General features: G+C 41.7%; 1 protein-coding gene across 3 annotated transcripts in view; it reads right to left on the reverse strand.

Moving 5' to 3' along the window:
• Positions 1 to 14,162, reverse strand: part of LOC117467851 (regulator of G-protein signaling 6-like) — a 58,623-nt gene that overhangs the window by 24,331 nt on the left and 20,130 nt on the right. For all 3 annotated transcript variants that reach the window (XR_011645240.1, XM_034111738.2, XM_034111736.2), the window contains exons 3-7: positions 3,846 to 3,945; positions 2,834 to 2,884; positions 2,607 to 2,713; positions 1,182 to 1,233; positions 655 to 719 (exon numbers count right to left, since the gene is read on the reverse strand). Coding sequence is in view for 2 of the 3 variants with exons in the window: in XM_034111738.2 (XP_033967629.1) it covers positions 655 to 719; positions 1,182 to 1,233; positions 2,607 to 2,713; positions 2,834 to 2,884; positions 3,846 to 3,945 (375 nt within the window). In the remaining variant the exon portion in view is untranslated. The remainder of the gene's footprint in view (positions 1 to 654; positions 720 to 1,181; positions 1,234 to 2,606; positions 2,714 to 2,833; positions 2,885 to 3,845; positions 3,946 to 14,162) is intronic.

Genomic DNA, 14,162 nt, shown 5'->3' on the forward strand with positions numbered 1-14,162 from the left:
AGGACATACATGATACATACAGGAGAAAAATAAATAAAAGCTTCACACGCTCTCCACAAATCCATACACACATGAGAGCTGCATACCAACTCAAAGCTGTCATAGACTGTACACGGCCTCATTATAAAAGGGAAACAAATATTCGGAGTACTAATAGCATGATGTTAACAGTGAGAGCAATGAGGTCTGGAGGCATAATGTGACCTAAATAGGAAGGGAAGGAAGTCTGCTGGACAATAGTTGCACAGTAATTGAGAATATCAAAGTGCGATGGATTGCTATTGTGGATCAGCAGGAGATCAGCAGTGCAGTAATGCCCCTCTTGGGGCTATATTGATCTGCAAATGCCAACTAGGTCATAGATATTTGTATTTGGGGCCAGTAAATGACTGCATTGAATTCTGAAAAATGGTGCTCCTGCAAAAATAAGAATGACCTTTGACAGATTTGATTTAATGTCTGTGATTCGATAATGGCTTTCTGCAGGGTTGAATGGATTTTGGCCTTTCGAGGCCCCAAAGGATATTGTTACAGCTCTTCTGTTTTTCAGCAAGAAAACAGGAAATTCAGAGTGTCATCAGAGTATGCTCCAGACACTGTAAGAGCACTGAACTGAGAGCTTCCCGGCAATCGCAAAAACGAAAGTGTACTTACGGCTTCGTAGTCAGCTAGCTCGAGCCTGGCCTTATTCTGCATGGTGCGCTTGCACAGGTAAATGGCTGGAGGGGAGGAAAGGGAGAGAGAGTGAGACATGAAAAGGGCAACAGAGTTAATCAGATGGGTAATCTGCTTTGTAGCTGCAAAATAAAAAAGGAAAATCTCCAATGGATTTCTTTTTTTACTGAGGTCTCAGCTGTGTGAAGTACCACTAATGAATGTTTTGCTGGAGCAGGCAGTTGCGTGTTGCCTTCGGAAATAACAAGCCTTGAGTAAATGCCATGCAGACAGCCGGAGATGGGCATAGCAGCTTGTTTAGTTAATCTTATCCCGCAGGATTCTGTGTAGTGGGGGCTCCTCGAGGGCCAGATACATTACAGGGAATGGCCCTCTGGATCAATACTCAGAGAGTGTCAACAACAGAACTACAGTGTGAGTTGTGTTTCAGAGAGACAGCTGAAGGCATTCGCGACAACTCACTAGTTTGTCGAAAGACAGAAAAACAGAGAGCGTGTGTGACTCACCATAGTCTGTGTTCTCCGGCTCCCAGCAGTTTGAAGGCCAGAAGTAAGGAGACTGATGAAAACAGAATCAGAGTTTGTTTATTTACTCAAACAATCCAAATGACATTCTTTACTTGCCATAAGTGTCTAGATAAACAATAATATTCTCCGATTTGAATGTTGGATTCTCAGTCCTCCCACCACCCACGCTCCCTCTGCACTTCTACACGCCAAGTGGAAAGACGCCTCATTGTTTGATGATGATCCTTGACGTCCGTGTGCTGCACATAAACTATCTGGGGAGCAATGGTAGCTATTTTCTCTCTATCCATATTTAATTGTCTATTGCAACTGATATTACACATTCAAAGTTCATTCCCGATTCTATTAATAATAGATCACTCACATCCAACATGCATTCTTAATAACGGGGCAGAATTAGAAGTTGGTGGTATTCAACCACATATCATTCCCACTATTACTCATAACGGTAATTAGCCTAAGAGCAGACGCTAACGCTGATACATTTGCTTGTTTAAGTGTAACGGACAAAAAGGTCAACATGCACTCATCAGCGTTATCATTTGCAGAGAGGAGAGAGTTTAACTGTAAGCCTTCACTGCGTGCTCAAAAAAAGCGAATTTGTTATAAACAGAATACAGTTGTCATTAAATCTGGGTCTTCAGCCAGAATAGTATCTATTTATAGACCAGCAAACAAAACATCCCCCGTCACTACGCCTTACAGCACGGCCACGGATATTAGCCGATGCATTTCATTTGCACTGTGGATTCTTTTTATGTTCTGATGACGTGGGCCTGTTGCATCACGACAACATCAGAGGGAATATTTTTAGCCCCCTCTGAATGAGCCAGTGTGACACATGCTGGCCTCTCTGCTCAGGCACAATAATGGCTTTTAATCCTGAGCAATAGAGGTGAAGATAAATGCATTCAGAGGTATATTGAGTGGGAGGATTAGGGATGGGGGGGCTGGTGATGGTAAAAAAGTGCAGAGCCAGCGTGGAGCAAACTATGTGCTTTCCCCATCGGGGAGCCTGCCGAGTGTAGCGGGCCAAAATTAAGATCCTAATGTCCCGGTCACAGTATTGAGTCACCGTGGAGCCCGTTAGCCATCAGAGGGATCTGTCAAAGTTCATGCTGGATAGGATGTAGCAAAATAAAAATAAAAAACACCCCTCTGAGAAGCTGCGCGGCGGCCTGTGGGCCCTGTTCTGCGGCCCACATCCTGCTCTGACGCAGCGTCCAACAGGGATACACAATATCGACCTTGGTGGGGTGAGTAATAGGCTTAGCAAGGCTTGGTATCATTAGCATCAAGCTATAAACACATCCCTCTTGATAAACTACCATCATCTAATAATTGGATATTTAAAAGGCCTCCTTAAACATACCAAGGGTTTGCCCACGGTGAGTGTTCCCGTACCTGAAAGCGATAAAGGGTTCCATCATCTTTAAGGGTCAGCACATGGTCAGAGATGGGGAAGATGTAGCCATGGGCAGCGACCAAACTCCCGAGGTGGATGGCTTCAGCTGTTGACATGAGAGAAAAGCACACAGATAGGAGGAAGTGGGGGGGTGTTCAAATTGCTTTCCTCTTCAATTGAGCTCTATTGTGCTCACATGTTATGACACATTTTTCAGCGGGCTTACCTATGTCCTCAATGGAGAGGTTTTTCATCAGCCACGCGACAATGTCCGCTCCTGTATTCAAAGAATCAGTTAGAAGAAGTGACATCACAGTCCTACATGTGCAGTAGTTTCGACAAAAGCAGCAATCCAAAAACACAAATGAGCTTCGAGGAAGTCTTTGTGATCCGTCCCTGTTCAAGGCCGTGAGTGGAAGCTGTCTAAATGTAACATGATGTTCACAGGTTGATAGTCCTGTCTCTCTCTGCTCCTGGACAGCACGATGTTTGGCCGGATATCTGTGCTTTGGCAGAGGCTATTGAGCAAGATAGTGCAGCCATTGGGCGCGGGGGGAGAAATGTGTAGCAGTGACTCCGAAACAACCTTTGGGAGAGCGGGAGCGACCTCGTCGTCCAACACTGGTGACTCATGTCATACACAAGCATACACATACACCAACACATGAAGGAGTACAGGGCATTCACACAGATGGACACAGGCGAGAGGAGAAGTGTGACAAGGGCAGCGTCACACCACAGGCCGTTTCCTCAGCGGCAGCCATTTAAATTAGCCCAAAAGGTAATATTTGCTTTTTTGATCCTGAACAAAACACACACACACACACACACACACACACACACACACACACACACACACACACACACACACACACACACACACACACACACACACACACACACACACACACACACACACACACACACACACACACACACACACACACACACACACACACACACACACACACACACACACACACACACACACACACACACACACACACACACACACACACACACACACACACACACACACACACACACACACACACACACACACACACACACACACACCTACATCAAGCACATCAAGTAGGTAAGTAAGGTAAGTAAGGCAAACACTAATTTAGGAAGAAATACAAGATACTGCAGCATATGTTGATGTGGTATCACACACAGCCACATACAGTAAACAGGCATGTCCAGACACTATCTCTTCACATACAAGTACTCACCTGACACCACGCTGGGGATCTTGGAGAGAAAGCTTTTGACAGTCCGGATGGCTACACCTCCTGCTTTCTCATCTTGTATTCGTGTAACAATGTCTTCGATCTGTGTGGAGGACAGAGGGAGATTTTTACAACTCATCACTGTGATAGAAGAGAAAAACACTCAATGAAGGACACTTTTACTAGTTTTCAAGGCAAAAATGTGATTCCATACTTCATTAAACTGCATCAACTGACATTTTGTTATGCAACACGGGGAAAATGATGAAACATGACTGCTTTGATCAAATGGGATTTCAATTAATCAAATCGCTTGATAATTTATCCTTCCATTTTCATTTCACATCTATTGTTAATGCTGCATTTCTTAATTAACATGCATTTTCATCGCATTTTTAAATCAATTTATTTTAATACTTCCATCCTTCATATATATACATATATATACATATATATATCTGTATGTTGTTAGCATTGTGCAGCTGCTGTTTGCTGTTCAGGAATGATACAGCGGCTTCATCAGAGTATTTGTACTGAGAACAGCTTTGTGCCAAGGTTGATGAGCGCAGTGAGAGTAAATAAAAAGATAGAGCCTGTAAAACCAAAACAAAGAGCTCAAACATACTAAACCAGGGTAACTGCATATTTTAGTGTGAATGCTGATACAGCATTCCAACTACTTGTTGTGCTACGCACAAAATGATTTATTATTATTCCGCAGGATTATTTTGCGCCTCTTCTGCTCCCACATTCCACATCGCAGAAACTCCGTTCAAACATCAAAACGTTCAGCTCGGTCGGGAATCGATGGCTATTACTTTTCATAATTCCAGAGATACATCCCATAATTCATCACATTTTTAACATGGAAGTCAATGGAGAAACTCTTCAGACTTGAAAAATCTTCATGCGACTTCAACTGCTAACCTTCATACTTTCACTCAGAAACCTCATTCCAACTTTAAAATGTTACACATGTTTCTGACATTATTCTTGTAACACAACACTTTTAAATATGATTTGTACTTTTAGAGATATTAAACATTGTTCAGACCTTGGTAAAGAGGCATTCTTCAGATTTTAGAGTGCGTGATGTCACAGCTAGAGTGGAGGACAGATTTAATTTTGAGAAACGTAGAAAAACATCCCGTAGCTTGAAAAATGAAAAAAAATTAAGCAAAATAATTAAACAAAATGCCTCTTGAGGGCATGAAGTGACAACAACTTTCAACATGTCTCCATTAAACCCCATTGTAAGTTCAGCCTCATCTTTCCCCACCACAGCAGCCGCACACCTTTAGTTAATCGGCCAAAAAGGCCACATTATTAACCCGAAAGTACACGAAAAATACACTTCAGATGCTCAAGTTCCTTGACATGCTTCACGCTTTGAAATTTCCCCGATATCTGTTCAACAAAACGTTCAAATGTAAGAGGTTTATCTCTCATTCAGAACAATGAAAATGCTCTCCTCTCACTGATTACTGCACATCACCATGGAAACCTTTGATCTCTGGACACGTGGTTAGCTCAAATATAAACACCTGTGTCATGGAACACGATGATGTCATAACTCCAACTGACATGCTCAGAGCAGCAGATTTCAGATAATGGCTAACACAGCTCTACATCAAATCTGATGTTACGTAATGTGGTGTTACTATGGCAACTATTATCTGAAGTCTGCTGCTGTTTTATGGCGAGGGATGCGTATCCCTCGCCATAAAACAGCAGCAGACTTCAGATAATAGTTAATGGTCCTGCCCTCAACAGCTCTACGTCAATTATGGGGTGTCATCATATGCCGTTTCCATGGAAACGCATCCCTTGCCATAAAACACGATGTCGCTGTAGCTCCAATGGACACGGACCGGTCGTCCCACAATTTTCACCTGTATATCACCGGTCCATGCCTCAACAGCTCTACGCCAAATCTGAGATCTCACCATAGGTTGTTTCCATAGAAGCGCATCCCTCGTCAAAAAACACGATGTTGTCGTAATTGATATGAAAATAGTCAAAACACCACCAGACTTCAGATGACAGTTAATGGTCCAGTCCTCAACATGTTTATGTGCCATTAGTGAGCTTTCCTCAAAAGTTGTTGCCATGGCAACACATCCTTTGCAATAAAACACGATATTGCTATAACTCTTATGAAAATTGTCAAAAAGTGCTCAAACTTCACGTATGCTAACAGTCCAGCTGTGAAGACATCTACATGATAGTTTTCAGATTTCTTCAAATTATGTTGCCATGGCAACACAATGCTCGCCATGAAACACGGTTTTCTCATAACTTCAGTGAAAATGCTCCAAACGGCCCAACACTTCACAGGTTTGGTAACGATGCAGCCATCAACACATTTAAGCATATTATGGGGTTTCATCAAATGCCGTTGCCATGGCAACACAATGCTCGACATGAAACACGGTTTTCTCATAACTTCAGTGAAAATGCTCCAAACGGCCCAACACTTCACAGGTTTGGTAACGATGTAACCATCAACACATCTAAGCGTATTATGGGGTGTTATCAAATACCGTTGCCATGGTGACAGATCATTCGCCATCAAGTTAGTTAAAAAGTTTGTGGTTCAAATATTCTGCTGCTTTTCCAAGCCTTTTTACTTTATTTTCTTCTCTTATCCCACTAAATTATTCACTTTCTTCTTACACATTACATTTCAGCATAGCAGTTTAGCATCAGCTTTTCAGCATAAAGCATTCCCCCTAGCAATTTCTTCAGGAATTGCATTTTCTAGTTGGAGATTGTTCTTCAATGGTTTGTTGCTATGATGGATACTAGTTTCGGGGACCTCACAAACTGGAAATCTTCTTTTTTTTGTACAGATATCAACTTTATGGTTTTGAAATATGTAATACAGAGTGGACACCTCACTAGTAATTCTGGGAATAGACCTGAAGCCATTCTAATACTGGTGAAGATCCAAAATGAGGCCAAAAACTTGAATTAAAACATACTGTATATGGTTTTGATAGTAATCTAAAGTGACACCATGTGCACTCTATGAAGCTCAGTCCTTAAATGGGTCACACACTCGCACAGTAATATAGCAACACATTGGGGTGATTTATTTATCTTTAACAAGGGCTTTTATCAGAAGCTTTGGTCAATTGAAAAAGGCTGTCAGAGCTATCCTCCAGAGGCAGAGATAAACATCACACCTCCGACACAGCCAAAGCCTCAAACACATCACACATCACACACCTAAAATTAGGCCCAGCTCAGCACTGATCACCAGGGAGAGCACAAGCGAGAAAACAACATCAAGTCACTCAAAGACATGGACACTCATGTACGAGGACATCCATTATGTTTTTATATTGGTGCGGTTGTTTATAGAGGATAAGCAGTCAAGTCAGGTCCTGTATTGATGTGAGCGGTCATTGCTCTGCTGTAGTCAAAAAGATCCTTATTTTGCACACTTGCAGCCAACAATTCACAGAACAGTCGCTGCTAAGGAGGTTGTGCTGGCTATTTAATTCTTTATGGCTCCCTAAGCATCTGTCTAGTAAGTATTAGGCACACTCAGATGCTCTCACACATACACAATCAAACACACACGCTGCAGTATGACAGAGCTGATTAGGTGGATTTCAAGGGTTCATCTCACAGCCTCAGCACACTGAAAAATGTAAAAGGCCTTTTTACATGTTACTTGTTCTCTCATCAGGCTATAAAGCATGTTCCCTCCTTCTCACACCACATTTACAGTTATTCTCAAGTCACGATCACAGGCGCACCGCATCCCGCTGTGCTCCAGTTCGTGTCACTTCTGGACCCTCTTCTCTCTTTCTTCTTCCCTTTCGCTGTTCATTCATCTTTTAACACTGCATACATACGAGTGAACACCCACCACTATGGCGGAAAGACAGGCTCTATATCATGTAATAGTTTTAAAATCACACCTGTTTACAGTACGTGTTTGCTTTGTTTAAATTACAAACCATGCTCGTCTCTATGAATCGTTAATGTTGGTTGGGACTGAAAAATCTCAGCAACTACTGGAAAGAATGACCTGTCAATTAGTATTTTACCTGTAAAATGTACTTTCTGGGTCTCTTGTCAACTTCGTATTAAACCAAGTTTTGGATTAAGTGTAGTCCTGCAACATTCTGTAACATTTACACAAAAAAATCTACATTCATTTTGTAAAGGTAAGTAAGCAGTTGACAGCACATTTACTAAACCAACTTCACAATAGGTAATCATCCTCCCAGCAAAGCATTACATGGATGATTTATACACACGGACCCATAAATTACATTAAATTACATGTCACTTGTTAGACGCTTTTATCCAAAGCGACTTACATACTCAATAATGTGGGCAATCCCCACAGGAGCAATTTGGGGTGAAGTGTCTTGCCCAGGGACACAACAACATGCTGACTGCAGTGGGACTCGAACTTGGTACCCCCTGATTCAAAGTCCAGCACTCTAACCACTGAGCCACAGCTCCATCAAGATGCATATGGATTTAATAAGACCCATAATGCAGAGGAGGCAAAGAGCCCTGCGTGGCAAGACAATTACCAATCTCTCACAATAAGCTTGAGAGAGTGTCTTGGCATGAATTATTGAACATCCACTATGCAGAATTACTGCCTCAACACTTGTTGATAAATCTCTCGCAGAGGAGGGGAGGGAGATCTGCCCTTTGTGTTGTGAACAGAGCCTTGGTATTTCAGGCCTGTTTTCGCCTACATGTGAGCCTCAACTGTTTTACATGAGCACAATGAGGGGCGCAACAGATTAGCACGGAAGAACATCACAATCCTGCCTATAAAGACAAACCTTCCGAGCGAAAAAATATGGCAGAAAAATGGCTTTGAAATCCCCTTGGCTTGGTCCAACTCTGAAGGACTCCTCAAATCCCCTGGGACACAGCAACATGCAAAGGATTTAGTCCTTTTGTTCTCATGCAATAATGGACTTTGGCCTGGGTATGGCACTATGGAAAAGGAGGACTCATTATCTCTCCATAGGATGACAGCCGACAAGAAGTACTTGGCGCAGCTACAGAAAGTGCACATCGTATCTCCTGCATGTACGAGCTAATGGTGTTTGCAGCTTGGTGTGGAGGGCTTTTGGAGGGATGAAAATTGCTACTAGCATGCGATAACAGCACTTTGCCCCTCGCCACCAAGCTCTATAAATGATTATCAGGAGAACACTTGTGTATCTTGCTACTGTATGTTTGCATTTGCTACACACGTGTGTATATTTGTACCATTGCATGACTGTGTCTGTGTATCTGTGTGTGTCCATCTTATCTTTAATGGCTTTGAGGGCAGCAGTAGCACATAATGGTGCGTGTACGAGGGTGTTGGGACAATGTGAAAAAGCAGCTAGAGGTGAACACCAAAAAATGACGGTCATCAGTTGAGAAAAAAAACATTTAGTACACATTAATGTCAGGACAAGCTTAAGCGCTCTAATGTCTTAATCAAGATCATAGGACAAAAGGACCTAAATGACAGCAACATTAATCATAAATCAATTAACTGAATGCTACGTGTTAGGCTCTGGTATGTAGGCCGGATGTGAGGATACATTCATTTCTCATACGATGTGAAACCCTGTGGCTCTTTTTCCAGAAATGGCCACAGATGAAGCTATTAAAAACCGCCTTTAGAAATGAGGCAGCTGCTGTTTAAAGATGTATCAGGCGGTAATAGCTCCATTAATGATTAAGCAGTCATCAGTGAGGCTCAGGCACACTTGTCACAGTTGAAAGACAATGGGGTCTGTGAGGACACGTGTCCAGGTGACGGGAGAAAAAATAAATGTCTTGCCCGGAGTTAATTATTACCCGTCTGTGAGAGCTGAATGAAGATGGAAGAGTGATGAGCCCTGCAAAGTTTAAAGTCTGCTAATGTTTGAAGGGCATTGTCAAACACCTAAAGCAGCCATAATACATTTACTAGTGTAAAATAATTTAAACTGTTGTTTTCATTACTGCTTTAAAGTGGACCAATCATGCTATATTTGAATAATATATTGTAGGGCCATACCTATATAAAACATGTCTGCAACGTTTTTTTTTCAAAATACCAAACAGATCATGCATTTTAGCCATGCCTCATTTCGCTCTATTTGCTCTTTTTTAGCCCTGTTTTTGTAAGGGCTGAATCTGTGAGAAGTCTTCTTCGCTGCTTTTGTGGCAGACTACAGCGCCACCTACAGGCCTGGCATATGCACTACAGCGTCTCCAGTGCTTTCGAACGGCAACGGCCGTGGCTGTCTCCTCCTGATAGGTGGAGAGTTGCTCATATAGGCGGAGCTCCTCGTTTCTGACGTCAGAGATATTTCAAATCCGGCTGGATTTCACTGCTCAGTGGAAAAACAGCAGCAGCATCACAAAATGTCCCGAAAAAATAAGAAAGATAAAGCGAGCGCAGGAGTTCTTCTTTTATTTATATCTGCAGAGAAATTAACATCCCCATTTATCTTAAATAAGTCTCAAATATCACTGTGATATTCAAAAATAATTTCCAATTCTGACACTGTAATCCTCCAGAGTCTGATTAAATATGAATAAATGCTAACTTAGTTAACCTTCAACCATAAATGGAGATACTGTAGTGAATGGTTATTCATCATCTGACCTTAGCGCAGAAACTATTCATATTCACAGTTTAATGAGTCAGTTAAATCACTCTGAAGGTTTGATCAGTCCAGCTTCATTCCTATCCATATATCTATATTCAAAAAGGTTTCTACAAAGGTTTATATAATTTAAAGAACATTAAAAATTACATTTATAATGTTTTTGTTTCCCGTAAAATATCATATTTATAATTTATATGTCAACAAATTGAAAAAAATAAGTGGACCTTGATTCATCCAATGTTCAGATTTATCTTTTGCTGATGTATGCACATATAAGATAATGCCTCATTTGCATATTCAAATGTACAATTCCAGAAAATTGGTAACATCTGTTGGTAAATGGTTTTCGTGTAGTGTATCCCATTAAACAAACTATATAAGTATATAAACCTTTTATTGGCTTTGTTTGAGATGTGGAGAAGCCTCCATCTCCTGAAGCCTGGCTGGATTTAGTACTGTACCTTATTGTAATGGTCTGAAGCAACTACTGTACTTTGTCTTTGTTTCAAATAATGTCAAATGTTTGTACTTATCTAATTTGCCTCAAGTGAATTTCTGTGTCCAAACCTTAATGAACTTCTTTATATACTTTAATTCTCTTATTATCTCAATTGCCCTTTCCTTGCTTTTTATTAACTCTAATGACAAATTAAAAAACATATAAAAAAATGTACTGATTGAACTTTCTTTCTATAATGACATTTTATTTGTCCAAAGAGAAATACTCAAATAAATGTCAGTTTTATTTCCTAAAACTGTGCATTGCTACATACCAACAACTCTTTCTTATTCGTTGTTTTAACAAAACACATTTGACTTTGCATTCGTTGACTGTCACTCTTCAACAGATAACAATAAACTGCTGTTATTTCTAGTTGTTTAAGTCCCTGTCATTGAGAATAAAATGGCATTAACATTTCTCCTCATTCACTGTCAACCTAATTTACAAAAGAAGACCAGATTTTTCTCAGTTTCTCAATTCTTCTGAACTTATTTTGTCCTCAAGCCACTTTTCTTTGTATTACAAAGGTCACAACATCTTTAATTTGAAAGTAATTACATTGAGATTACACGCAGACATTATGTGCTGTTTTCCGGATATTATGAAAGAACTTCTTCAAAGTAAAACCTGTCCCACAGCACTCCTTTTGGGCACCATATTGACCTCTGTGCCATGCTGTGCCCATAATTAAGCGAGTTCCAGCTGGTGTTGTGGAGCCTTGGGGAACAAGGTGAGAATAAAGCCTGCTGGAGAGAGAAGACCCGCCCCCCCCCTTCCTCCACCCAACTGCCACCACCATCCCACTTTCTTCGCATGCCGAGTCATGATGAGGGAGCTGCCTCTCAGCTGGAGATGACACACGGGGGAGACGACACTGACAGGATGGAAAAGCCTTACCAACCGAGCGTGATGTTTGAAAAGTTATACTGCTCTGGAGACGTGTGAATGAATCACATTTGCACATGCTGACATGCACGTACAGTCATGTGTGCAGCATGAACACAAAGACATAAACACTTGCTCGAAGGCTCTTGGCATTTCCCTTTAAAAAAAACGACTAATCACCTGCTATGTCTAATATTGCATTTCAGTGAGGCATCAACTATGTTCTGAAAGAGATACATCCACTGATCCATCTCTTCTCCAAATTGCCATCTCCACAGGAACGCCCTGCAGGGAAAGGCGTTTCTCGTCTGCAATAAACAACTGTTTTCCCATTATGTCCTGCGGCAGGAAAAAAATTGCTTTTACACTCCAGTGGAGCCATTTTCCCTGTTGCCAATACCTTTCATATGTAATCATCATCATTAGTGGAGATGGATTGTGAATGCACTAATCTTAATTGTTTGAATGTGGGAAAAAAGGAATTACATTCAATCAAATCTGGGCTCTTTGGGTTGCGTCACATTCGAGAAAAGCCTGCTGAAGGTTAAATTAATGCTAGAGCGCATCTTTGAATTGTTCTGCTAAATGGCTTCTTGAGGTTTCCGTGAGGGGGAGGTAACACATTGAGAGCATTAGGAAGCAACATGTGCTTCCTGTCAGTACATATGTGAACACACATTTGTAGTGATTAAGTTCACAGGATCACATTAGTCCTGTAAACCACACATCACAGTTAAATCACAACTTGCAGTCACATTCTTCCCTCAGGTCAGGCATCACCCTGTGGATTTGTGTTTAATTTAATCACTTACCACGCATTAATAGTAGCTCAAGTTAAAGTGGCCACAACACAGCAGAGACCCTGTCCTAACCAAGACACCCGGAGGTGCGGGACTGTACAAAGACTCCAATTAGCTGCAGCTTCATAGCCCAGCTGGATGCCCTTTAGGGGAATATGCTGACATCCACAAACTGTGCTGCTTCACTTTGAGCCAACCACACCCATATGTTAGGACGCAGAGCGCTGATGAGTATCCCTTATGGTAACTGACGTGGGCGAGATGTGGAGATTTCAGGTCGTTTTGCATGTAATCTTAGATTCTCAATTTCCATGGCAACACAGTGGCAAGAGGAGTTAAGCAATTAAAAGTTTGTCAAGTTAGGCTCCGGCACGGGCAAGAAGCCAGCCTGACTAGATTACATTAACAGATCGAGCTCTTCGGACAGGAGGGACAATCTTGTCGTCAGTGCTTTCTGGCAAAAAAAAATTCAAAAGGGAGGAATTAATAAGCTGCTTTATGCTTTCCCAAATCAAAGAGAAGATACTTAAAATCAGAGCTTTTGATTTGGCACAGCTCTTGCACGTATAATGCAGATGGGAATGCTGCTTAGCTAAGACAGGCTACACTCAAGAGTATGAGCCTACCCACACACCAGCGTGACTCATCGGGTCACCTTGCTGTTGATGAGACTCGAGGAGGACCAAAAAAAGATCATCTCCTCTCTTGTAAAAGTCTGTTGTTAGATACTCAACGGGTTGCTATGGGCTTGAGTACCAGGAAAACAGGAGTCGGCTCTGCCTCTGAATAGACAGTCCACTCTAGAAAAAAGTGGTCTATGCAGATACAGGGGCTACTTATGAAAAGAGACATGGTCTGAAATGAAGGGCATCAGCCGCCGCACATTCAAATGCTTTCATCCGCCAGTTTTCTTTGTATTTTCCTACATGTCAAAGAATTTACCGCAGCTACAACAAACCACAGAAGGTTATTGGCTCCGTAGAGACAGAATTACATTACCTGCAGTTCACTCCGTAGTAAGATTTACCTTAGCGATCATTTACAAAAGGGGCAATTTACATGCAGGAAGGCAACTCTCCCTGCAAACACCTCTCACACCACCTGCATTTTAAATGCCTGTGGGACCGTAAAGGTCCAGATTCTAATAAGGTTCAGTATCCTTTCAGCCACTACTCTGTAATTAGGGAAGAAAAGCAACGGAAGGCTATTTGCATGTGGAGTAATGAAAAAACAACAGCGAGGGAGAGGTAGGATGACAGCCCGGTGCGGAGAAAGTGAACAGATTGTGCCGGGGAAAAAAGCATCTGCTACTATCCGCCTGACTGTCAGTTTCAAAGTAGTTCTTTGGAAAGGGTTTCCTATCATTTATCAGCTTTCCCCCCCTAGTCTCTCAGTCACGGGAGGAATCTGAGTCTCGCCTCTCAGTCACAGCATGTCCGCTGTTATGCAACACGGGGGTAAGCTGCTAGAATGTAAAAGTGGAAATCAGCATTGG

Source organism: Pseudochaenichthys georgianus, chromosome 22 (genome assembly GCF_902827115.2).
Source record: "Pseudochaenichthys georgianus chromosome 22, fPseGeo1.2, whole genome shotgun sequence".
NCBI classification, from domain to species: domain Eukaryota; kingdom Metazoa; phylum Chordata; class Actinopteri; order Perciformes; family Channichthyidae; genus Pseudochaenichthys; species Pseudochaenichthys georgianus.